Source organism: Tamandua tetradactyla, chromosome 7 (assembly GCF_023851605.1).
Source record: "Tamandua tetradactyla isolate mTamTet1 chromosome 7, mTamTet1.pri, whole genome shotgun sequence".
NCBI classification, from domain to species: domain Eukaryota; kingdom Metazoa; phylum Chordata; class Mammalia; order Pilosa; family Myrmecophagidae; genus Tamandua; species Tamandua tetradactyla.
The window spans coordinates 32,142,952-32,169,116 of NC_135333.1; the positions used below are offsets into that span (position 1 = coordinate 32,142,952).

General features: G+C 54.4%; 1 protein-coding gene across 1 annotated transcript in view; it reads left to right on the plus strand.

Annotated features, from left to right (window-relative positions):
* The window catches only part of CACNA1I (calcium voltage-gated channel subunit alpha1 I), a 105,760-nt gene that overhangs the window by 21,541 nt on the left and 58,054 nt on the right, over positions 1-26,165 (plus strand). The window contains exon 4 of the mRNA XM_077168888.1: positions 15,060-15,157. Within this exon, the coding sequence (XP_077025003.1) occupies positions 15,060-15,157 (98 nt within the window). The remainder of the gene's footprint in view (positions 1-15,059; positions 15,158-26,165) is intronic.

Below are 26,165 nucleotides of genomic sequence, written 5' to 3' on the forward strand. Positions count from 1 at the left end.
CTGTTGCCGTTAAATGGTCTATGAATTCCCACCCTCATCTTTCCTCTTTTCTCTCAGAAGCTTCAATTGTATTAAGAGAGAAGTCCTTGGCATGTCATATGAATCACCAATGAGCATTTCAGCAGTGTCCTTTCCCCTATTTACGGCCTGTACGGAATTTTAATTTCCTCTGCATGCGTGTGTATGTTTTGTAATTCCCAAGAATGCTTCTTGTTCTTGGATTACTTATTTTTTCAGAGCAGCTTGTGTCTCTTCTTGTTTTATGGATGCAATAGTCACTCGAATTTCATTATGGATACTAATTAGGTTTTTTATAAGTCCTTTCCCGATTCTTAAGTAATCCTGTGTCAAAGTAGCATTACCGAAAAGTCAAAAAAAAAAAAAAAAAGTCCTCCCCCACACATCTAGAATGAACATGTATCACAGATTTATTCAACTCATTAATGAGGGAAGCAGCAGGATGGTAATCAGTAGCATTAAAATAATAGGCATTGGAGAAAGATTGTGGGAATAAAAGTGTTAGGTTAGAATCAAAGCTGGTTCATGACCTACGGAGTAATAAAACCATCATCTTTGGGGTTAATTTCTTTTTCTTTTTCTTTTTTTTGTGCAGAAATTACTTACATCTCTGCCAGACAAAACTCTACAAGTTAACATGTAATTTCACAGCTTCCAAATCTTTAATTAATAGTAAATAGCAAATCAAACAAAGTATGATTCCCAAGATAATGAAATAATCTTTATTTTTTATTTTTCTAAAATTTTTTTACATGGGCAGGCACCGGGAATCAAACTGGGTCCTCTGGCATCGCAGGCAAGCATTCTTGCCATGAAATAATCTTTAAATGGGTCTGTTAAATAATGCTCTGAAATGACATTGCCGGAAATACTGCCCTTCTTTGGCCTTTTCACCAAGTTTTTGTATAATTTTTCTAAACTCCTGATTAAGGGCAGACATTTGGTCTGCTGGCTCTGCTCACTGCCTCCCAGGAGTTTGCCCCACCCTGCCCTTTTGATTAGAGAAATCTCCTCTATTGCTTGGTGATCCCCTGCTAACTGCTCATGTTTATAAATAAAGAAAAGGAAGATCTAAACCTAACTGAGCTAGGAAGTGGCCTAGCTTTTGCAGCATGGAGAGGTCTCAGTTTGCTATCTTCTCTTGGGCCTTGGGGTGGGGCTGGGTGGGGTGGGGTCAGCAGGTTGGAGTCAGCAGGTTGGCATCCCCCAGGGAGCGGGGCAGGCTCTTCCTGAACATGGGACATGTGCAGTTGCGTCCAGAAACGTGCTAGAAGGTTCCCACGCTTATTTAATGCTCTGCCCGCTGCCTTTTGGAATTTGTCGTCATTTATGAACAAGGAGCCCTGCATTTCCATTTTGCACTGGGTCAAAGCAGGTTATGTAGGCAACTCTGGTTGGGGGTCAGGTTCAGTGGAGACTTTTTTTTTTTTTTGCAGGAGGCATGAATGCTCACATGCCCTGCCCCGAGCTGGATGTTGAGGATTGACTCTGTCCTCAAGGTCCTCACCATCCTTCGGACTTAGGACAAAGGAGTGAGGGGTGGTGTGCATGGAGAGGGCGGGGCAGGGGGTCACCACCAGGACTTTAGGGCCCAGGCCTTCAGTGCTGCTTCCGCCCCAGACCCATCCCAAGAGCGGCGCACCCAGGCTCCCATGGTCCCCCCAGGCTTGCTGCTATAAATGTTCCTTTTCCCAAGTAACAGGCCTGACATCCCAAGGATGTTTTCTCCTTTCCTGCCTCGCCTCTTCTCCAAATTACTAGCTTCCTCCTCGAGCTATGGAGGGAGACATAGAACCTCTGAGTTGGAAGGTTCCTTAGAGGTCACGGTCTCTGTCTTCATAAGTGTAACTAATATGGTAAGCTTAGTTAAGACTCAGAACCAGCCCCCGCTTGCATGCTGCCACTGCAGGGAGCTCACTGCCTTACAAGGCAGCCAATCCCAAACTGGGGCCGCCTAACATCCTAGAAAGTTCTTTCTCTCATTGGTTGGAAATTTGTCTTCTTGTATCTCCCATCTGATGATATCATCCATCCATCCATTCATTCATTCACTATATCAGCATTTATTGAGCACCTACTGAATGCCAGGCATTGTGCTGGGCAATGGGGACCCAATGATGAATCAGACACTGTCTGTGATTTCATGGATAAAACAGAAAATGGATCTAAATGGATCTAAAACAGATAATCACAGATGCGTTTTAAATTGGGATCAGTGCGGCTGCAAAAAAGTATAGGGGGCCATGAGGTCATGGAACAGGAACCTGATTTAGGTTGGGGGATCAGCATACACCTCCCCATGGAAGAGAGGCCAGGGCAGAGGGTGGGGGGAGGATGTTCTGGGCAGAGGGAACGGCATGCAGAGACCTTACGGCATGAGGTTGAGGAAGGGAAGGGAGAGTGAAGGAGGGAGGATGTTGGAACCTATGGGTGACTTGGTGGGTGCTGAGAGGTGAGGCCAGAGGTGGGCAGGGGCCCGATTGTGATGTCCCCGAGGCTGCGGGGAGGTGTGCCAGACAGACTCATGACAGCTCCTTCAGAACTTTGAGGCCGCTGCCTTACTCCAGGTGAAATGTCCCCAGCACCTCTCACCATTTCTCAAACGACAGTCTCAGGCTGTCCTCATCCCTCTGGCAGTATGGCCTGGGGAACAGGACTCCAACCTCCTGATGAGATTAGCGTTCGGAGGGAACGCACTGCCCGTGTGCAGAGCCTGTAGGACTGTGGTGACCTGTGAAGTGGCCATGCTCTCCCCCCACCCTCCAGCCAGGTGCCCCCTGCACCCCACCCCCGGAACTAAACACTAGTGACTTTTCTTAAGATGAACACCAAACTTTGCATTTATCCCTATTAATTTCATCTTTACAACTACCTCTTGGAGTCTCGATTTGGTCACTGATTACATTTACTTTCTGTGCTTACACAGAGCCCTGTGGCACCTCACTAGAGACTCTTTCAGTGGGACAAAGTCATGGTAATCGTTTCTGTCTGTGTATAGTTGAACCCACCTCACCATTTTACCCAACGGTTTCCTGCTTTGCTCCATTAGGAGATCACAAAGTATTCAGTTATGTTCCTTGCTGAACTTGAGATATTCTTTATCTGTATATCTCCTCCCCCAACCAAATAAGTGAAATGAGATGGGCTTGCCCATTGTCACCTGTGGGGAGGGGCCTGGGCTCTTCTGTTAGGGATTCCCATGCTTGGCTTTCTAGGGCAAACCAGGGCTGGAGGGCCAGGCTGTGGGGACCCCCACTCGCCCACCCCAGAGGAGGCTGAACCCGAGCCTTGCCAAAGGCATGACTAATGTGGGCCCGCCCTGGATGGGTGCAGCCATAGGAGCTTAGGTCTGAAAAACCTTTAAAGCATCTGCCCGGGCCTCCGTGGTCAATGGTGCAGGTGACGGATGCGTGTAAGCAGGTCCCACCCCTCAAACACCTGCACACTGGTGCACCCATTCTCAGTGCTTCTTGGTCTTCAGGGAGCAGTGGGATCACGGGGGCGCATGTTAAAATGCAAATTCCTGGGCTTAACTCCAAGCACCTGGTCCCAGCAGGTGTGGGCAAAGCCTAGGAATGTGCATTTTAATCCACCTGCCGATGGCCCCCGATGCAGGCGGTCTGCCTGCCACAACTTGGAAAAACTAGTTCATTTGACTCTCACAGCAGCCCCTCCTCGACTGCTTCAAGGTGGAGGGCCCAGTTCCCAGTTCTGGGAACCCCAGGAAGGAGAAGAAACACGGGGAGAGGCCCCAGCTCTGCATCTGTCTCCAGCTTCTGAATTAATTCCCACGACAAATAGAAGTCTTTGTGAACAGAACAATGGAGACTTCACCTGGGAATCTTTATGATCATTAATACAAATGACAGTAACATCAGTAAGTTATCCCCTTTGCCATGGGGTGGGGAAGGAGAGGCTGGGGCAGGATTTATCAGCCTCTTGGGAATCAGCTTCCCCACCCGAATCTTAGAAGCTCGTGGAAAGCCAAATGTCACTAAGAATTGTTCCTGGGCCCTGGACTAGGCCTTTTGAAAAAGATCAGGTCAGCACATGCCCTTGGCATTTGCTCCCTCAGATTTCCTTCTGTTCAAAGTGCCCATCAGTGGGACTTTAAAAAGCGAGGAGAATTGAATCCTCTCAGCATCATCCAGGAGGGTTATAAAAATAAGAGCACCTCCCATTTGCTCACTCCTCACTACATGTCTGGTGCTGTGCATTATCCTGTTTAATTGCAGACTAGCTCTGTGAGGGAGGCAGTGTGGTTGGTTCCTTTTCACAGGTACAGCTAAAGGATCCAGGAAGTGACTTGCCCAAGGTTACAGGGCTGGCAAAGGGCCAGGAGTTGAGCCCCGGAAGCGTGGCTCCCTGGATTGGGATGGGATCCTAATTTTTGTGGATCTTGGTGGTGTTTGTCAGGAATGTGTTTGACTGTGTTTTAGTTTCCTGACTAATACCATCTTAAGGGCTGGCTTAAGAGCCGAAATTTATTGGCTCATAGTGTTAGCGTCTAGGAGGTTTGTCTTCTCCCCAGGTTGGTCAACCAAACTCCTGGTTGGTCGGCAATCTTTGGAGTTCTTTGGCTTTTCTGCTACACGGCAATGCACATGGCGACATATTTTCCTTTTTCTACTGGGTTCTGTTGACTGTCAGTTTCTGGCTGTTCCTTGTGGCTTTCTCTGTCTGTGACTGAATTTCATTCTGTTTACAAAGGACTCCAGTAATCCGGATTAAAGGCCAATCTGATTCAATGGGGCCACACCTTAATCAAAGATAACGTCTTCAAAAGATTCTTCTTACAATGGGCTCACACCCACAGGAATGGATTAAGTTTAAGAACATGTTTTTCTGGGGTACATAATTCAATCCCTGACAGGTTGCAAGTAACAGAAACCCAGACCTATAGTGGCTCCAGCAAATCCTGGGTTGGTTTTTCTGATATAATGTGAAGTTCTGGGGTTGGCCATTACTGGCAATGGCTCTGGGATGTGGGGACAGACCTCTTTGCGGTTTTTCAGGCCTTTCTTTTGTGGTCACAAGGCAGCTGCTGAAGCTGTAGACATTGCATCTGCACTGAACGCAGAAGAGAAGGGTGGAAGGGAGACGGGGCTATGCCAGCCAGGCCTGTCCACTCTGATCAGGAAAGCAATGTTTTCTCTCCCTGCGCCCTCCCCCGTGCTGGCATATTGGACCTGAACTGGGTCTCGTGGCCATCCCTAGCCAAAAGGGAGGCTAGGAAAGCAGAAAACAGATTGTTGAACTTGGCTAAATCAACCAGGAGTGGTTCCCTGGGACTGGGCAAAATGGGAAGGGAATATGCACACTAGGTGGGCAGCTCCCAGAGTCTGCCACATTTCTCTCTTGGACTTTGGTTTCTTTGCCTGTCCTTGGCCAAATCTGCAGCCTGACCATGTCTCCAGCCCTACTCAGAGTCCCTGGAGCTCTGCCTGGGCTGAGGGAGCAGTGCCTGGGATCTGTGGAGAAATCTAAAATCAAATACTACCCAGGGTAGGCTCTGCAGAGGCCAGTTTATGGGGATCAGGGACTCATGGGACATCATTATGGCTATTTCTGGGAGCTTTGGGAGGTGGCCTTATGTGTGGCTCCAGATGCATTGCTTGTGGGTCAGGGAAGCACTCTGTGTCAGGAAGCCCAGGGCACCCCAAGGTCCCATCACTGACTTTACACTCTGATTTATCCCGGACTCTACAGGCCTGTCTGCCCTGTAGACTGGAGGCTCCTACGGGAGAGGTGAGCCTGGGTCATCATCCTGGAGTCCTCAGAGCCTGGTCTTGGGCAGGTCTGGCATGGGGGAGGCTCCATGGCACATTTGTTTTGTATCCCTTGCACTCAGACACAGCAGAGCTCAGGGAAGATGGTATTTGGTACTTTTCTTTAAGTTGGGTAGGAATGGACCTGGGAAGGCTCTAGAGGGAACCCTGATGTGGATGGTTTTCTCATTTGTGTATGGAGCAGGGAGAGAGAAGGATGATGGTCTCAGTTTCGTCCATTTGCATGGAAACAAGATGGTAGATGCCATGGGGAGGGGAGCGGAAGTCACCAGAGATTCTCAGGACAGAGTTTGGCAAGCCAGACACCAGGCAATCCTGAATCAGGCAAGACTCTGCCAATTAAACAGAACAGGAACCCACACTATCTGGTTCACGGGGGTTTATCATCTCCTTTCCTGGAAAGCCAAAGGTTCTCTGGCTTCAGGGCCTGGTCAGTTTGGAATCCCGAAAGATGACACCACGCTGTGCGTCCTCCCATTCCCCATGGGATGGACTTGTCCCTGTGTGCCGCCCTCCATCCAGCTTTCCTCTGGGGGGCAGTGGGCCCCTCCAAGTTTACAACCTCCTCCCCCCAGTTCACCGCAAAGATGCCCTTTTCTTTTCCAGCCAGAGTCGGGCCTGGATTGGTTGGCTTGGGTCTGGTGCTCATTCCTGAACCAATCGCTGTGGCCAGGATGAGGCAGTGCTCTGATTGGCTAGACCTAGATCAAGGCCCACCCCAGCCTGGGCCGTGGGGTTCCCCACTCCAAAGCACATGGCCTGATGCGGTCTGAGAGTGGGGTCAGCGGAAGGCTGTTACCCCAAGAGCTGAGAAGCACAAAGCCCGGTCCAGCTGGTGGCCTAAGAGGAACTGTTTGCTGACTGCCTGTCCTGGGCTGGACAGGACATTAGTCCTTGATGTCCTTTAGTCCTGGCTGTTCAGAGAAATTGAGGTTGGTTCTTAGCTCATCTTGCAGATGGGGGAATGGCGATCTCTCAGAGGGAAGTAGCCTGCCACAGGTCACACGGCCTGTATGGGCCAGATCCGGCATTTGCTCAGCTGGCCTGTCCCTGAGGACGAGGTAAGCCTCACCAGCCCTGTGGGCTGTGGGGTGAGTTCCCGCAGAGCCCACTGGCTGGTTTCTAGCAAACTGTGTCCACTGGTCATGAAACGAAGTTAAACCCATGGGAGGCAGAGAACCGGGCTCTGATCCCACTGTCCACTGGCTGTGTGATATTGGCCAGAGCACCTGGCCTCTCCGAGCTGGGGAGGACACACTGGGAAGAAGCCTGAGGGTCTGTGCCCCTCCCCTACTCCTGGCCAAGATCAGCCCGGCCCGGGTGAAGGCACAGCGCCAAGAGGGGCCAATTTAGAAACTTGGATGGAGGGAGCCAGAGATAGGGTTGTGGATTTAGTCAATTAAAATACAGGACACCCAGTTAAATTTGAATTTCAGATAAACAGCAGATAACTTTTTACTGCATGTGCCAGGCAGTGTTTAGGATACTTATACTGAAAAAGCATTTGTTGTTTTTCTGAAATTCCTGTTCATCTGGGTATGCTGTGTTTTACCTGCCAACCCTATCCAACGTTTGTCACAGGAGTGAAGCCGCCCACCTGAGGGCTCCTGGAGAGAAGGTCCAGGGTCTTCAGCCGGTTCCCACCTGCCTGGGCTCTGTATGCAGCCCTTCCCCTAACTCTGTCTTGGCTTGTGTTGGTTTCTGAACATCAGTTTCTTTATCAGTTGAGTGTGCTCAGTACTCTCTCTTCTTCTGGTCTTGTAGAATTTGTGGGTGAAGATGAGTCATTAGTCATAAAGCCCTGGCCAAAGTCAGAGGTTAATATGATTCGTCTGTAATTCTCTCTTTCCATGATTTCCTTCCTCCCTCTTGCCCACCATGGAACACCTACTGTGCATTGGGTGCTGGGCTGCACCCTCGACTGGGGGTCTAGTTCTCAACCAGCACAGGCCTGAGTCATTGCCGAGCTGCCTCCTGACAGATGATCTGCAATTTCCAGCATCTCAGCTTCTCCTCCATTAGTTACATCTTAAATTACATTTTAAGAAAGCCCCCGTGGGCCCCTTGCAAAGACTGAGGAAACACCCTATTTTTATCGGTAACACACAGAAATCACCTCCTGGGTGGGGTGTTTCCTGGAAAGATGAGAATCTCAGTCATTTTATGTTGCTTCTTGTCAGCTCCAAGCAGAGAGGCTGTTTTTTTTATTTTTTTTCCCCTGATCTTGTCCCTCAAGTTATCTATTTGATGAGCTTGCGTGGGAGCCTGCCTCCAAGCCGGGCCTCACAGGACTCTGAGCCATCTCCTATCCTGCGGAACGGGGACACCTGTGAGCTACACCTGAGAGGCAGTGGTGCCCTCATTGCCACCCAGGGGACGTGAGGCGGGAGAGCTCGACTCTGCCCCTGGGAGGGGGTCTGGAAAGCCCAGGAAAGGCTCCCAGGGGAGGGCCGGGCCATGCAGAGGCCTGTGGGCCTAATGCAACGGGGCACATCCCGGGAACGAGTATTCTTCTGACCTCCTTGGGATGCAGGAAGACGAGGTCGCAGAACTTCCAGAGGCCCTTAATGCCTGGGCTTTACCTGGCAGGTGGTAAGATCTAGGGAAGGGTTTCGAAGGTATCTTGTGGCTCATGAGCAAGTGTGAACAGAGGCAGCCTCGAGGCTCTGATATAATAATAGCTTCCACGTATTTAGTGCTCATTGTGCCAGGGGGAGGTCAGTTCAGTGACATGCCCAAGGTCAAACACCATGTGATCAGAAGAGCTGGGGTTGGAGCCTAGCAGCCAGAGTCTGAGCTCTGACCACTGGCCTACACTGCCTCCGGGGAGGCGGGCCGTTCTGTTCCCCGAGCTGCACTGTGTGCTGTGCGGACTGGCCTCCTGGTGAGCTGAAGGGAGCGCTTGTGAGAAAGTGCCCTGCCTTGCTGGTGGCTGATGGGGTGGGGGTAAGGGTGCAGATCCCCCACTCCCTGACTGCGTCACTTGGGCAAGCCCCTTGCTCTTTCTGAGCCTCGGCTTCTCTATCCGCACTGGCTGCCATAATCCATGACGTATGAAGGGCTCAGACCTGGTGAGTGCACAGGCAACTCTTCCAACTCAGCCAGGACCCTGAGTTGCACGTGACAGAAATCCTGTGCAAGTGAGACCCAAAGGAAATGGATGGGCTCGTGTAACTGGAAAGGACAGAGGGCAGAGCTGGGATTAGGGTTCAGCTGGAGGGAGGTGCTCAGACCCCTTGGTCCCGGGCCTGCCTCTCTCCAGCCCCTGCCTGGGCTTTTGTGTTGGCCAAATCCTCAGACCACAGGCTGCAGTTTGCTGAGAGAGAGAGAAAGTGCCTGTGTCCCTGCAGTCCTTGCTCAAGGGCTGGGCCACCCCTCACTGCCCTTTGGGGGTGCACGCCCATCCTATACTGATCTCGGTGGCGAGGGGTGTGGCAGCCCCTGCTTGGCTGGGCCTGGGTCTCTGGGCCTCTCGTGGGGGCAAGATGACCTGGGAGAGGGGAAGGAATCTCTGTGTTAGGCATTAGTGGGGATTGCCCTGAAGGACAGATGTCCATTCTCTCTACTCAACCTGGACACAGCCCCCTCCCCATCATGTCCTCTGCCCAGATGACAGCTGGGAACGGGGTTCAGCCACTCTTCTCCTGGGGTGATTTCAGGACGAAAGTGCTCACTTTAAAGCAAAATTACTTACCTAATTAGGCGCTTGGGAGCTGGCAGGAGGTAGTGGTGGTGGTGGGGTTGTTGATTTTTTTTTTTTTTAGACTTTTAGCACTGAAGCCGTGTGATAAAGTAACTGTGTAATTAGGAATTAATTTCTCACTCCCGCAAAGTGATGTCTTACTTGGGGTCTGAGGAAAGTCAGCCCTGTGGTTCTTCAGCCACACAACAGCTCCTCCTTCACCTTCCTCTGCTGAGGGTGGAGGTGGGGAGAACTCCGCACCTCCAGCTGGGATGCAAGGTGGGAAGAGGACAAAGGGGAAAGAACTGACTTTTACCATCACAGGTGGCCTTCAGCAGAAACTGGGAGGTCTCATCTATGCCAAATGTACTCCCTGGGTGCCGGCTTGGTGCTGGGGTGAGGTCTGCGGAGGAGGGGTGCACGGCAGCCCCCCAGGTCCCTTTGCTGCCACGGGCCTCCTGCAGTGCCAGGGGAGCTGCCCCTCAACCACGGGGAATGGGAGTCTGTGGCCAATGGTCCCCGCAGAGCCTCCCACCCTCTGGTGGTCTAATTCTGAGGTGCATGTCACACGGCCTCCCGCAGGGGCCCTGGAGGGACTGCGCCCCAGTTGCCCACAGCTGTTCCCTGCTGATTCACAGCTCTTCGTGGGCTTTCCTCACACTTCCCCTGCCCGCCCGGCTTCCTGGGATCATCTCCCACATACACTCTGCTCCCGAGTCCGTGGCTCAGGACCTGCTTTGGGGGAACCCAGTCGAGAGGGAGGTGTGAGCGGAGTGTGCCAGGAGCCAGGAGCTGAGAGGTGTGAATTCCGCCCCGTGGTGGTGCAGAGAGGGAGTGAGAAGAGGCTTCACGGAGGAGGTGACTTTCAAAGGAGGATCCGAGTGAGGAGAAAGGGCCCTGAGGCAAAGGAAAGGGAGTGAGAGAAGGATGCGTGGGGGGGACTTGTTGGGCCTGGTTTGGAGTAGGGACAGGAGGAGGGGGAGGGAAAGAGGGCAGACCGCGGGGGGCTTGAAGGCCATGGTAGGGACTTGGGCTTTGGCTGAGGGCAGTGGGGAGCCATTGAAGGTCTTATGTAAAGAAGTGACATGGCTGACTGAGGATGGGCTGTGGGAGGAAGCAGGAAGCAGGAGACCAGTTGGGAGGCTGTTGCAGTTGCCGGGGAGAGAAAGAGAGAAAGAGAGGGGATAGGGACCTAAACTAAGGCAGGAATGTCAGCCGTCTGCAGCCTGTCCCAGGTCGGGGCATGGAGTCACCATCAGGGTGATACCGTTCCCAGGGCACACTGAACCCCACAGTTCCTAACTTGCAGCTTTGCGCTCTTTCCCATCTCTCTTCAACCTTACCCTGTTTCTCCCTTCCCTCTTCCCCTTCGAGAAGAATGAAAATTTGCCTTGATTCTGCACTGTGCTCCTACTGAATTTATCTATTGAATCCATTTGTACCCTGCCTCCCTCCCCCAAGAGGAGAGGCAGCTGTGGCAGAACATACCTGAGAGGCTCACAGAAGACAGGAGAGTTAGGACCTAGGAGAAATGTTTTGGCAAGTGGATTTCCCATAAAGGTGCTGGTTTGACGTATGAAATTAGCTCTGAGCTTCCCAGCAGCCAAGACAGAAGGAGGAATTTGATGAGCCACTGAGTCCTCAGTTGCAAAGAAGACACTAACACTAAATTCTCCAAGAAATTTCTCTTGTGGAGCTTTTGCTGGGGACCCTGACGGCTGCAGCTGATGGAATCACAGGGGATTTCTGCAGCAGATGGCAGAAGGCGTGTTTCCATGCTGAAGACCTGGGAAGGTTGGGTCAGAGGGTGAAGATAAGGGACTGGGAATGGGGTGTTACAGGACCTGCCCCATGTGGACCAGCTCATACTCTGATTCTTTGGGAGTTTCAGTGCCCTGCTAGCCAGCAGTGACAGTGACCCCAGGGTTTGTAGGGCAGTTTGTTCACTCCCCATCAGAGATCGGGATGGAATTTGCAAAGGGGTTGTCTGAATCTGTAGCCGACTCTGCCTGAGTCTGACCAGCCTGCCTTAGTGGGGCTGGGGGCTGGGAGGTGTTCAGACCCAAAAGCTTACTACCTCTTGGTAACTGCAACCCTCTATGACATCCAGTCACAACTCGTCCATCAGTTGGGACCTAGGGGATAGTCTCTTCCCCTTGTTCAGAGAAACACAAAACACAAACACACACCGTTTCTCAACCAGGGCCTGAATTACACAGGACATCTCTAGCAGTTCCCCATTTTCATCCTTCTTATGGTGGGCAGCCTCTCCTCGGGCAAGGACCGTGGCTGGTGCCCCTCTCTTAATTAAGAACCAAGAGTCTTGGACTGTAGACCCACCAGATTCCCCTGAGAGGGGAAGAGGGAGATTGTGAGGCAGTATGAGAAAGGGGGCCAGGCAGGGGGCTCTCCTTAGAGCGGAGGAGCCTAGAGTGTGGCTTATAGAGGGGGAGGGGGGTTCTGCTCTGGGCCAGGGTAAAAAGGAGAAGGGTGAGGCGGGATCAGAGCTGCAAGCCCCCAGTCACACCACCGTAGGAGCAGGGGGAGGAACCGGTTGACACGGGTAAATAATTTGGATGATGTCTGGCCTTTCCTTTTTGAGGTAGGCCCTCAAAAAGCATTTTTCTTTTTTGTCAATTATCTTTTCTAATGATGAGACTTAATGAGACTGGGGACAGGGACAGGTCCGGCATCAATCACGACCTCCCTCTTCATTCCCCTCTGGCTCCCACCAGCCTACCCCCAGCCTGCTGCCGGCTCAGAGGGAGCCCATCTGATTGGCTTAGAGCCCTCTTTCTCTCTTTGTCCCTATTGACAGGGCCCCGCCCACCGGACCGCCTATAGCTGGGTTGCCCTTTGGGCGGGTGCCTTCCCTTAACCAATCAGGATCCACGCCTTCCCGCGGATCAACCTATCGCTGCATCTTGAGCTGGCCGTGGGGCGGGGCTTCAGCAGCCAGCGTGGATAGTGGCCTGGCGGCCGCCTCGCCAATGCTCGATGATCCCTAGAGTAAGTGGGTGCCGAACAAGTCTGGCGGCAACAATGCAACATTATCCCTTGGTGGGCGTCGTCGGATGTGCGCCATGGCTTCATGTAATTTCAATGGAGCTAAACCGGAAGGTGATGAGAAGCGCTTTGCCCCGGGCCCTGCCTCGGATGGGCTGCTGGGGTGAGCCCTGTGGCTGCAGGCAGCCTCTTCCATTGTGTGGTGGCCAAGAGCTTGGGCCTCGGCGGTGGGCAGGTGTGGTTCTGAGCCCAGCCTCTGCCGTGACCTTGTGTTCTGTCTTTGGAAGAGTCACTTCAGCTCTCTAACCCTCAGTTTTTCGTCCATAAAATGGGAGACCCCAGAGCTGGTGCGCTCTGCACGATGGGCCACTGGCTCAGGTGTTTGTCTCCCTGCCCCCCACTCACCTGCTGCCACCTGCCTGCCCCAGGGCAGACATCAGGGAGTCAGCCATGACACCTGGCTGTCCGCCATCCTAGAAGTCCCCACTCACCTGTCTCTCTGGGTGACCTGAGCTTCCCCCAGCCCACCCACCTGACCCCCTTGCTAGAATTAGATAGACAGGCGTGCCCACTGCGCTTCTGCAGGTTCTGGAACATGAGTTCAGCCTGAGGTGGGCCGGAACCCCACCTCTAACAGACCCAGCAAAGCATAAACCAAGCTTTGGGGAGCCCAGCTCTCCCCAGGGGCTGGTGCCAACCCCTCCTGGCAGGATCTCAAGAGTTTGGGCGGAAAAAGAGGAAATGTGTTTGTAGGGTGGGAGTGGATATGGGGAGGGCTTTGTATGGCGGGAGGTGCTGGCTGGAGCCGGGCCTGGCTCCCTGTGATGGGAGACTCTCCTAGGCCTGCAGGGTGTGTGTGTGCCAGTGTGAGCGCCTGTTTGTGTGCCCGTGTGTGCCGCCCCCGCAGTGCCTCCGTCACACACATCTCCCTGGCTGCCTGGAGAGCTCTTTCTACAAAATATGAAAATGACAATTTGGCTCACCCACGCACAAAATCCTCGCATGGCCCCGCTCCCTGGCTGCACCCTTCTCTGATCACTCTCTGCCCTCACCCACTGTCCCTGGCTGGCCCTCCACCCTCATCCTCTCTGCCTGGCATCCCTCCCTCTTCCCTCCCCCTCCCTCCATGCCTGTCTGTCTGTCACTGTGTCACTGCCCATCATTGAAATTTGAGCTTGGGTAGAAGTGTGCTTGTACAAGGGTGTGCAAGGGGTTTGTGTGCTCCCATGGTTGTGTGCAGTTGTGTGACTGTGTGTGTGTGTGTGAAGAAGAGAGGAAACACAGGAGCCAGAGCCTGCCCCCCAGCAGGCTTGATGGATGGAGGCATTTCGGGCAAAGGACGCTTTCACTCAATTACTCTTCAAGCAGCAGGAGGGGGCGGGCAGCTTCACAACAGTCGGACAGGTTTGCCTGGTATGTAGGAAAAGCCTTCATTTCCCGCTGATGGTGGTGACAGGTGCAGCTGGCAGCAGGACTGGTACCACAGGCTGGGGGACCTAGGGGAGCTGGGGGAGGAAGGGTTTGGCAAGTGGGCAACAGGGGTCAGCTGGGGCTGCAGGCCCTGGCACATTCCCCAGTACCCAGGGTCCTGTCTTTTTCACAGGTTTGGGGTAGAACCTGAGCATGGTAGGGTCTGGTGGAAGCATGGGGAACCAGAGGGGAAGAGGCTAGAGATCTGTCACCTGTGGGAGATCTGGGAAGACTTCCTGGAGGAGGCAAATTGACTAAAGAGCTGCAGGGCTGGTTGAGTGTAGATGAGGGAGTGGATGTGTTTGGCAAGGCTTCAGAAAGAGACCTAGAGAAGTGCTGAGAGTGCCACGGCTTGTCCAGGTGGGTACTCCTGAGGATAGGAGTCACATTTACATAAGCCTTGAGTTCGTGGGCTGCTGATGCCTGGCCTGGTGTGAGTGTGCAGTGGAGTGTGGCCTGGGGAGCAGGGATAGGGGCAGGCTTGGTGGGAGTCCTAGCTGTGTGCCTCTGTCCATGTGCTGTGTGAGCTGGGGCATGTGCTGTTGCCTCTCTGAGCCTCGTCTTCTCATCTGGAAATCAGAGCGTCTCACCCTGGTGTGATGCGACTGTGATGCCCAGCCACCACTTGGGGCCAGCCTGGGGACTTCCAGAACCTCAGTCCTCCTTTTTGTTGGATAGTCTGTCAGGGAGGGTGGGCATAGGCATCGGGAGGAGCTGCTCTGGAGGCCAGGGCTAACTCGGGTGACAGGTCAGTGGATGGGTGTGACAGCCAGGAGCCCCCGGCATACAGTTGAGCATGCGGTGGGCACTCCCACATCTCTGCTCCTGCTTCTCTGTGTGTTCCCCGGCTGCGTCAACTGGAACCCTCAGGACAGTCAAGGAAGTAGCTGTCAGTAGTCCCGTTCTCCAGAGGAGACCGAGGCCCAGGGAAGCAGCTACAGGGCACCTGCTGCCTGAGGCAGTGCAGGATTCCCAGCTCTTTTCTTACCCCTTCCAGGCGGGCGTGGGCATGTGTGGGTGGGCCTGGGTGGTTGGAGACCCCCGCGGTGCTGCCTGCTGTGCCCTTACTCATCTCTCTTCCCATCTTTCCGCAGGATGGTCGAGTATTCCCTGGACCTGCAGAACATCAACCTGTCTGCCATCCGCACCGTGCGGGTCCTGAGGCCCCTCAAAGCCATCAACCGCGTGCCCAGTAAGTCATCCTGCCCCCCTGCCCCCTGCGCTCCCTTGGGAGAGACCGGCCAGTGCCTTCCAGGGCCAGGCCTGTGCTGGTCCCGGGGCATCCCGAGGTGACCAAGCTGATGTGGGCCCTGCTGGGGAATGACGCTGACGCTTCTGATCCCAGAAGTGCTCAAAGGTAGCTTGTGGGAATAAGGGGTTCCCTGCAGGGCAGGGATCTTCATAGGCTGTGAAGGCCGGGATGTGCATGGAATGAAGCTGCTTAGCTTGGGGTGGGGCATCATGGGGCATTTCCCTCGGGGAGGAAGTCCCCAGGCTCCCTCGTTTGTGCTGACATAGAACTCCAGCTCCACTGCCCACCCACCCACTCATCCATCCATCTATCTGTCTGCCATCCATCCATCTGTCCATCAGTCCATTCATCCATCCACTCATCGCCCTTCTACTACTAAGTCAGATTATCTTATAACAACTGGCCTTGAGTCTGCTCAGCAGTGTTCGATTTTCAAAGCTTTTTCATCTCTGTGATCTCTTTTGAGCTTTACAGTCTTTCCTCTGCTCCGTGTTAGGAATGGAGTGGGAATCAGGGTGAGGAGAAGAGGAGGGCCCTGACTGGGTAGCACCCACCATCTCCCGTGTGCCAAGCACCTGACATACTGTGATGGCTGATTGTAGCCCCTCGGCAACCTGTGTGAGGCTCAGAGAAGTTGAGAGGCTTATACAAGGTCACACAGTGATTCAGTGGCAGGGCCAGGACCTAAGTGGAGGTCTGTCTGCTACTAAGCCCAGCTCTTTTCCTGGCTTAGACACTTGCTTCTCTTCCCTGTCCAAGCCTTGGTTTCCCCATCTGCAGGAGCAGGAAGGTCTCCTGGCCCCTCTTCCTCATTTACAGGTAGCACTGCCCTTCCCACCCGATTCCCTGCTCTGGGCTTGTCACCCACTCCACCCAGCCAACCTCCCTGCAGTCTGACTGCCACGAGTGTCCCGTGGGGTTGGCCTGACCTGGGCTTGCGGAGCTGGTCGGTTGGCCCAGGCAGGCCTGGAGGAAGCCACACTCGGTGATGTGAGGAGCAGGATGACTAGGAAGTGCCCAGAGCTGGCCGAGCCTGGAAGGTGGCCTGACTCCTGCTTTGTTCGGAGAGGACCAGGCTGACTCTTGGGGCCAGGCCACCTCCCTCAGGTGGGTCCCCTGGGTACCAGACACAAAGGTGGGGGTGCAGGGGTCTCGAAGTCATACATAACCTCCCTAACATGAACCTCAGCATGATGGGACCTCCAGGGGATCAAAAGCTGCCTTGAAGGTCCCAGGGGAGTGGGTCTGGGAGGCAAGGGGGATGGTGGGCTGTGGGGGAGGGAGGGGAGCCATTCAGGCTCCCGGGCTCCTCCCACTCAATCACCTGCGCCCCCTCCTTCTGCCCGAGGAAAACATTTTTGGGACAGGAAAAGGACACCCAAAGAGGCCCTCCTAGGTGCCAGTTTCTCCTTATCCCCCCCACCCCCCACCAGTCCTGGAAGGCTCCTTAATGACCGCCGAGTCCAAAACCATCCTTATCCCATTTAACAAATGTGGAAACTGAGGCCTGAGAAGGCCGTGACCAGCCCAAGGTCACGCAGCAGGCCAGTGGTCGAGACCCAGCTGGAGCCCAAGTTTCTAACCATCCCCCCAGCAGTGCACATTCCTCTCTCTCATGCCCCCCACCCCCTTTTGTGGGTCTGTGGGGAACCTGGCCCAAGGGTGGGCTTCCTTATTCAGCACCTGGAACGTGCCTCACACATAGAAGGCGCCCCTGGAATGTGTATCGACTGGACATGCTGAGCAAAAGGTCTGAGCAGCCGTCCTGTGCCAGGGCCCCCGTGCTGTGAGTGCTCAGGGGTGCTGGGCCTTGGAGGGCCCTGGGAGGCAAGGACGGGGCTGGGCAAGTTTGGATTGGGGTGGGCCGTGCGGGCAGGGGTTGAGGGGTGGCTGGTCCAAACGAGTGGAGCCGAGACCTAGCCTGCGACTGCAGGACTGGGTGTGGGACACAGTGGGACAGGAGGCTGGAGAGTGGGGGCACCCCCAGGACAACGGGAGTGATAGAAGAGGCTAGCAGGGGAGCAGGCTGGCCGTGTTTTAGAAAAGCCCCTGGCATGGGTGTGTTAGAGGGGGCGATGGGGTGAGCTGGATGCAGAGGACTGCTCTATTAGGTGTGGGCGAGTCGCGGTGGAGACCAGAGGGGCCTGCAGGACAGAGAGAAGCAGGCAGGAGAGGCATTGGGAGGCCTGGTTGACACGCCCCGGAGAGTCTTGGTGGGGGCAGGAGGAGTCTCAGCAGGAAGGGCAGGGGGTAGGCAGCTCCCTTCTCCCGGTCCCCTCACCTGCAGCACTCTTCATTCCTGTAGCTGCAAAGCTCAGGCCTGGTCCCCTGGGGAGCAGCTGACAGGCCTTCCCAGAGACGTGTGTGCACAGCCAGGGCTGCATGCAAAGGTGTATGTGTGTGCAGCTCCCACCTTCTAAAGCCCCCTCCAGGCTGCGTGTGCCAACCAGCAGGAGAAGAGCGATGTGACCAGATATTTGGGAGCAGGAGAAGGTCTTGTGATGAGGGGGTGGGGTATATCTCGCTGTGTGGGCGTCCGTGTGAGCCCACATGTGCGTGCACCGCCCCCCGCACGGGCGACCCTGCACCCGGCATCCTTGTGCTCCCAGAGGCTCCAATTATGGAAGCTCGTGGCCCAAAGAGGCCAGGGAGGAGCACGGAGTCAGTCCCCAGGGGCCTCCTTCCTGCTAATAGCTGTCGCTGGGCACCCAGTGTGGCCTTGAGAAGGGGGGCGTCTGTCTCCCCCTCTGGAGCCTGACTTCTCCTCCAGCAGACAAGCACTCTTGCGCTAGGAGCCCAGCGCCCCGGGAGTCTGTCGGGAGCTATAACCCCCCAGGGTCCAAAATAGACAAGTACCCTCCCCCACCCCGGACCTCACACCACCCTCCTGATTTTAAAAGCCTCACTGCATTCCATCTGGAAGGGATCTTAAGATAAATTCATATTCATGACTAATTGAATTAACGAGACCCTTAGGCTGTTAGAGCAGGGGGTACTTTTAAGTCCATTTGTTCAGCCTCTTGTTTTACCAGGAGGAGCAGATTTGTCCCCCGGTACCATGTCCCCTGCGGAGTCATCAGGGAATGAATGACTTGGGGCCAGGTTACAGGCTCTTAGAAATGTTTCCTAGAGAGGGCTGCATGGTGGCCTTTTTTTTTTTTTTTTTCTTTTTTTGAGATAAAATTTCCCGGAAACATTCAAAGTCTTTCCATTTATCTTTAGGGTCGCTTCTGCCTTGGGAATCAACAATAACCTGGGGCTTTCAATTTTGCCACTAGGTGGCAAGCTAGAGAGCCGACAGTGGGCAAAGTCAAATTATGGGGTTATTAATTGCAGAGCTCTGGGGAGTGGGGCTGCTGCCTGCAGTTCAGAAAATACAGCAAAGGCTACAAAAATTTCAACAAGATCAACCAGAAAAGCACAACTGGGGTGTTGGAAGATGCAAGTTCTGGTCTCAGCTCTGCCGTGAGCCTGCCCTTGACCTCATAAGTCCCTTGGTGTCCCTGGACCACAGTTTCTAACTTGCGCAAAGCAGGAGGGACTGAGTTAGGTGTGTTGTTCTTAACTTTATCCAGGATGGACGGGGGCCCTGGAAGTCATATTGCTCTTTACAAAGCTTCATAAAATATGTCCTCTACCACCCCACCCCACCCCTGCAAGTCTGTGTCCCGGACACTCAGCTGGATGAAGGGAGGGAAACTGTGGAGGGGAAAGTTGGGGAGGGAGGAAGGAAGCACCAGACTCAGTCAGGAGCTGGGGCCTGCTTGCTTGCTGTGTTACCTTTCATAAGTCATTGTCCCTCTCTGGGCCTTGGCAAGATGGGGTTAGATTATCTCTAAACGTGCTCCTTCTTCACCCCTTTAAGCCTATGCACTGCTCAAACTGCAGTTTTTCCCTTGGTTGAGCCATTTAAATATGAAAAGTTCTTTTTCTTCTCCAATAAAAAAACTAGGTGTTCATTGCCAAAGCCTGAACTTGCTGAGTCCCCTCCTTTCTCAGCCCACTGCTCTGGAGTGGCTGGCCCACTGCATCCCCCAGCCCAGGCTATAATGGGGGTGGGGGCGGGGAGGTAGACCCCCTGGTGAGCTCAGGGATGCTAAGCCTGGCTTGGGCTATCCCCCCTCCCCAGATCCCCCTCCTGCTCACAACCCCTGGTTCAGCAATAGTCCTGCCTCCGGGCAGGGGTCCTCTGGACTGGGCTTGGGGTGGGGGTGGGATACAGAGAGGTGGAGAAGGTGCTCCCAGGATTTCAGAATCAGCAGTCTTAGAATGATCTCTTCTTGAGATGCAGCATCTTGTATTGCCCATCAGACCAAGGAGCCTGTGGACTGCAGGCCAGCTCCTCACCGTGCTGAGCAGGGAGGACGGCCCCAGGTTTCTTTCTTAGAAGGGGCTGGATGTGGCTGGGGGTGCATCTGGACGGAAGCACAGTGGGAAGACTTGCCTTGAGGCTGGGTTTGCATGAAAAACTCAGCATTTTCCTTTAGAATGTGCATTTACTTCGGGCTTGGGGGGCAGCTGAAGGAGGTTAGGGGGGAGCTCAAAGCCCCACCCCGGACCACAGCTTGGGCGTCAAGGCTGTCTGTCCTTGGCTGCCCACAGGGGGCTTCTAGGCCATCCCAGGAAAAGTCCGGAAGCCTCCACGGGGGAGGAAGCAAGGGAAGGAGGAATGGAGGGAGAGAAAAGATGGGAGGAGAAATGGAGGGGCCCCGATTTCTCCAGGGCTGCTGCTTTCCGAAGAGATGGGGGTGGGGGTGGGAGAACATCTGGCTCCAACACCTGGTTAGAACAGGAAAGAGAGCGGGAATGGGGAAAGGCTTGGGGTTGGGGGCAGGGCAAGGGCAGCTCCCCCCACCTCCGTCATGGTCTGCTGTACAAACCAGGAGGGAGTGTTCCTGGGAAGGACTGTGGATCAAGGGAGTGGGACACTGGGCATTCATTCACTTGTTTGTTTGTTCATTCATCTAAAGCAACGTCCCCTGGGAGGCCCCCAGGGGCTGGACGTGGGTTGGTAGGGAAGGTTCATACGCAGCTCCTGCTCTACAGGCGGACACGTGAGCCAGGAGCTCCAGGGCAGAGGGACTCTGATGAGGCGACAGGGGCAGAGGGAAAGGGGCAGCACTGTGTGTACTTAGAGGAGGTCTCAGAGAGGAGGGAGGCAGGGGATTTGAAGAAGGCGTAGGAGTTTGGGCCACAGCAGGGCAGGGTGTGAGTGTTGACCTGCCTTGGGGAGGGACTAAAGGCCTCTCCTGGGATGAAGGTGCAGGGGTGTACCTTGGCCAGGGTTTAGTTTCCTATTGCTGGAGTCGGAGCTGAGACCCCCTCGGCAGCCTACAGGCCCCTCCCTGACTGGGCTGGGCCCAGCAGCCATGACCTCAGGGGCCAGCCATATGCTGCCTGGCCCAGCCTCTGTGGCACCCACTGTGCCCCTGATTAGTTGGTGCTGGCAATGGCAGGAGTAGCAGACGGCTTCTCCTGGCTGCCCAGTGCTCTCTGCTGACCGGGCCAGACCCCACAGAGTGGGGAGCCCCAGTGACCAGGCCCCAGCCTCAGCCCCCACCTTGGCCATGGCTTGGCTCCCTCCTCCTGGCCACAGACTGTGCCCCCAGCAGAGGCTGGCATGTGTCCAGCTCTTTCCACTTGAGCTGGCCTGCCAGGGTGGCCATGCTAATCTGGGCTGACAGATTAGCCCGAACCCCAAGGGGAAATGCCCATCAGGAAATGCGACCCCTCCTCCTGTCATCTCCTCCCAGGGGCTCCCCTGGCCACCAAGGGGCCCGCCCTGCCTGATCTGATCGAGGGGTTGTGGCCCAAGAGGGTGAAAGCTCTGGCAGCTCCAGTAGCTCACCCACTTGTCACTCATTGCCACCAAGCTCCTGACTTTAAATTCATGAGAACTGGTGCCACCCACATCAGAGTCCCAGCTCAGACTCTTGAGCCCCAGTCTCCAATATGTAACTAAGCTGCTCCACAGGAGTGAACACCAGGCACCCCAAACTCCACATGTCCAAACTGTGCTCCTGAGCTTCCCCCAGTCCTCCCTCCCTCTTTCCCTCTCCCCGTGGTAGCCGCTCTGTCACCTCCCAGCTCAGGCCCCAAACCCAGGAGTCACCCTCCACCCCTCTCATCTTCCCACATCCTTCTTCTTGGCTCCACCTCTGGACACCCCCAGAATCCAGCACATCCTGTCACCCCTCCCCCTGCCACTGCCATCTTCACTGGGACCCAGCCCCCACCCTCTTCAGGACCACTCTGTGTCCCCCCCCACCCCCCGGCACACTCTGTACTCCCTCTCTTACTCTGCACCCCCTCACTTGCTCTGCACCCCCTCACTTGCTCTGCACCCCTTGCCTCCCTGCTCCCCCTTGTTCACTCTGCGCCCCTCCTCCCTCTCTGGCCCCCTGCTGGCTCTGTGCCTCAACCTGGCACTTCCCATCCCCTTTAAATTCTACTTTTTGTTTTCGTGGCACTCATTACACAACAAACAAGAAAGCTTACTTTATTTATGATGTTTATTGTATATTGTCTTCATTCCCTTATCCCTACCTAGAATATAAACTGCAGTGGGTAGGGAACTTTTTTTTTTTAACAGATATATTCTGAGAGCCTAGAACAGTGCTTGGCACGTAGTAGGCCCCGATAATATTTATTGAATGAATCCATTAACCCATCGCATGCTCATTCATTGACGCTGACGGTCCCCGAGGCACGGCTCTGTGCCGGCCGCAGGTCCTGGGCCTTGCCCTCAGGGCGCTCCCGGTACTCAGGGGGCGCAGACAAACGCCACTCAGTGTAGTCAGTGCTGAGACAGAGGGAGGACAGGGCTGTGGCCTGAGACCCAGAAGAGGTGACCACTCAGCTGAGATCTGCAAAAGGAGGAGCAAGACAGGCCTGGAGCTGAGCCGGAATCTGGGCTTTCCGGGGACGGGAAGTGGGTCTGTCTGGCTGGACGTGGGAGTCACCGCTGTGCGGAGCCCTTCCTGCCCGGGGAAGAAAATCTGGCAATGGGCGGCATGGGAGTTAGAGGATCCCTGATGGCGCAGAGGGTGGAGGGCGTTGGAGGTGGAGCAGGGCATGTTCAAGGATGCTGGAGGCATCTGCTGGTGTGGCTGGAGCAGCCCTTCAGGTGTGGCATGATGGAAGGTGGGGAGGCTGCAGGGGAGGCCAGGGTCAGGTTGTGCGTCCTTTGAGCTGGGGGGTGGGGGGCAGATGGGGTAAGGACTTGCCCATTTCCCATGGGGAAGGATGAACTGTTGGAGGCTTCTGACTTTGGGGGTTCTCCCATCTGAGGTCTCTGGGCCCCTTAGTTTTCCTGTGAGGCTGGCAGGCTGGAACCCCATGTTCTTCTGTAGATGAGGCCACCCACCCAGGACTGGGACCCAGATCTCCAGTCCCAAGGCCCGCTACTCTGAGTCTCTGTGGAGATGTGGGCTGCACTGGATGTCCTGGAGACTCAGCGGTCCTGTTCCTCCTCTCAGCTGAGGGAGCAGGGTGCACCCCCTGCTACCTGCCCGAAATGAAAGCTTAAGAAGCTGAACTAAGAGAGCAGACCCAGGTCAGCCCACCCTGAGAAAGGGTGACTTTAAAGCCTGGAGGAACTGAGGCAAGGGGCTTCCTAACGAACTCGGGTGAGAATCAGAGAAGGCTGCCTGGAGGAGGAGGGTTTGGCTGGAGGAATGTATGGGGAAGGATGAGGTGGAAAGGATGGTTGAAGCAGATGGGGGTGAGTCCTGAAGGCCATTTCTCTCTCTACTATCCATCCATCCATCCACGCATCCCTAACATCTATACTCCTCTTACTTGGTTTTGATGTTTTCTGCATCCCTCTCTCTCTCTTTTTCTGTCTCTCATTTTTTTCCCCCTCTACCTCTGTTGTCTGTCTCCATTTCTCTCTGTCTCTCTCTGCTTCTCTCTCATCCTTCTGTTTCTTTCCCCTCTTCCTCTCCCTCCTCTGGCATTACACGCCTGGTGTCAGGGGAACCGAGGGCGGAACGTGGCCATCTGACCTGCCTCAGCTGATCATTCGACCGTGGGCATAAAAGGAGGATTACTGTGGGCCTTGCAGGGTCTTCCCTGACTATGGCCCCTTTTCCCTGCCATGGAAGCGACAAACTCAGAAATTCTAAGGCCCTAATTAGCTAATTATGCCTTGGCTCTGCGGCCCTGGGATTCCCTGGACCCTAGGGAGGGCCCATGATGTGAGCTGGGGCCTAGCTGTGCAGAGGGATGTGGCAGGGGAGGAGGGCTGGGGCTGCCATTCAGGGAAGCCAGCCAGGCAGGTTTTCAGGAGCCTTTCACAATTTCAATATCCTCGAGATTGTAATTAATTGAGCAACAAAGACCAGGCCCAGGGGAGCCCAGCCAGGCTGGGGACCATGTTGAGCTGCATCCTCAAGGCCTTTCTGATGCAGCATCTTCCTGCAACCACTGCCTGGCCCTCTGTGGCTACCTTGGGCCCCCAGGATAGTCCCCGCCCTATTAAAGCCTGAGCTGATCAGGGGCTCTGCCTACTTAGAACTCTGCCAACAGGCATTGCCCCCTCTGCTGTCCCGGCCAGTCACCTGGAACAGAACCCCAGGTTCCCTATAGACCCACCTCTGCAGGTGCCTCGAGCACAGCCTGAGTGCATGCTCTGAACGTTTCAACCTCTGAGCCTTTGCCCATGCCCTTCCTTCTGCCGGGCAAGCTCCCATCATCCTCCAGAGCCCAGCTCAATATCCTCTTCAGTGCCCCCCCCCCCCAACTCTCTGGCATGGTCGTTTGTTCCCAGCTCTTTGGTCCTCTTCTTCCTCCCTGCTGCCAGGCTGCAAGCTCTGAGGTGGGTAGGGAATGGGTTTCCTTTATCTTTGCATTCCCTGTGTGCCCAGCACCGTGCCTGGCACACAGAAGGTATTTATCATGTGTTTGATGCATGGATGGATGGATGAATGAATGCAGGACCTGCAACAACTGACTTAACCTTTGAGTGGATTATGAAGCGCCTGTCCTATCTTCTTGCTTCCCTCCCCACCACGCACCTTCACTCCCCTGTTGGGGGAGGGCTGGGGAGATGAGGGAGGTGGGGCATTGAGCCCTCACCCCGGCCCGTTTGGAGGAAGTAGCCTGCAAGGGTTCCCTGTTGCCTTTCCCAAAAGGAGGCTGACCTAGTTTTATGGGGAGGGAGATGGGGATGGACATTAATTATTGATTAGAAATCACTCTATACAGAGCTTGGGATGCAAATCCCAAATAATCACCCTCATTAATAACCATTTCAGCATCACCGCTGGAATGAATTAAAATCTTGACAGGGCCACTGTTCTCTTCCTTGTCGCCATCTCTTCTGCATCCCTTCTCTAATCTTCTACTCTCCCTTTGACTTATTCCATCATTTGCTCATAAGCAATTATTCAGCAAATGTTGGCTGAACTTTTCTTCTGGCCCAGGACCTTCCGGGTTCTGAGAGCACTGAGGTGAAGCAGACATAGGCTCCGCCCCCAGGAGCTCACAGCTCAGTGGAGACAGCATGGCCAGAAGATGAGATATTGATGTGAATAGGGGCTCCTAGATTGTACAGGGCAGCCTAAGCTAGGATAGAAATGCTGAGATTGCCCAGATGACCTCTACTGGCATGGGGTGAGAAAGAGTCTGGGGAGGCTTCATAGGAAGAAAACAGAGCTTGAATTGGATCATGCTGGCTGAGAAGAGGTTTTCCAGGCAGAGGAGAGATGGGTGTTCCAGGAAGAGGCAACAGCCTGAGTGAAAGCATGAAGGTGTGAAATTCCCTGTATGTTTATGGAACTTCTAATAATTTGATATTGCTAGGCATAGGGTGGGAGTTGCTGAGTGAGAGGAATGCAGCTAGGGTGTTCAGACCCCACAGGACCGTGGGTGGATGGGTGTGTGCAAGGGTGACCTACCACCCCATGACCCTCTTTAGGGCTGCAGACACTTGTGTAGACTTTCTCTTCAGAAAAATTCATGGCCTTATTCCTGCACATTTTACAGCAATTTCATAGGGTTCACAGACCCCCTAGAATTCCTCCATGGACTCCCTCCTTACCAAGGGTCCATCCACCTTCTGTAAATGACAGAAACTCTCAGAGTTTTTCACATACAGGAGTGATATGCTCACATCTGGGTTCTAGAGAGTGGCTGTCTCTCAGGATCTCCCTCTGTTTCTGGGCTCTGCTTTTCCTGGGGTGCTGTCAATCTTGGGCAAATGTTGCCTTCCTGTGCCAAGATGGCCCCAGCAGCTCCAGACGGGATTCCTCCAAGTTTGGCAACCTCTGCAGAAAGAGAATTCTTCTTTTCCTATAGGTTCAGCCCAAGTCCCAGGGCTTACTCTCATTGGTCCTGGTTCAGGTCACATGCCCACCTTGAACCAATCACTCTGGCCAGGGGATAAAATAAGCGGATTGGCCAGGCCTTGGTCATGTGAGTTTGTTTGTCCCACCTAGCCACATAGAGTGATGTGGAGGAGTAGTGGCTCCCCCAGGAAAATCTGGGTGCTTTTTTTTTTATCAGACTGGAAACGGGGTGCTGGGAAAAAACACAGAGGTGACCCCCCAGTCTGGAATTCACACTGGATTCTCCCTTGGATGATTGGGGTGGCCGGACCTCCATGTGGTGGATAAGAAGGGAGATCTAAGTTGCAGATGGGAACTGGGTAAAGTTCAGACAGTACCTGAAGCTGTGACTGTAGGTGACATCACCTAGACTGGGGAAGCTAGTGGGGCCTGAGCCTGCGGAGAGAGAGGGTGTGAGGGCGCAGACAGGTCTGCCCTAAGCAGGAGGGGGCAAAAGGGAAGAATGAGGACACAGGTGTGAAGAGTACTAAGTGGGCGTGGGGTGGGGAGCGGGGCAGAAACTGAGGCTGGTTCTCCATTTTCCCCATGGGGTGGGAGCTCTAGGCTTTGCTGAGAGCTGGAGGATGGCCTGTGCCTGGGAACATCTGCAGGGTGGCTGC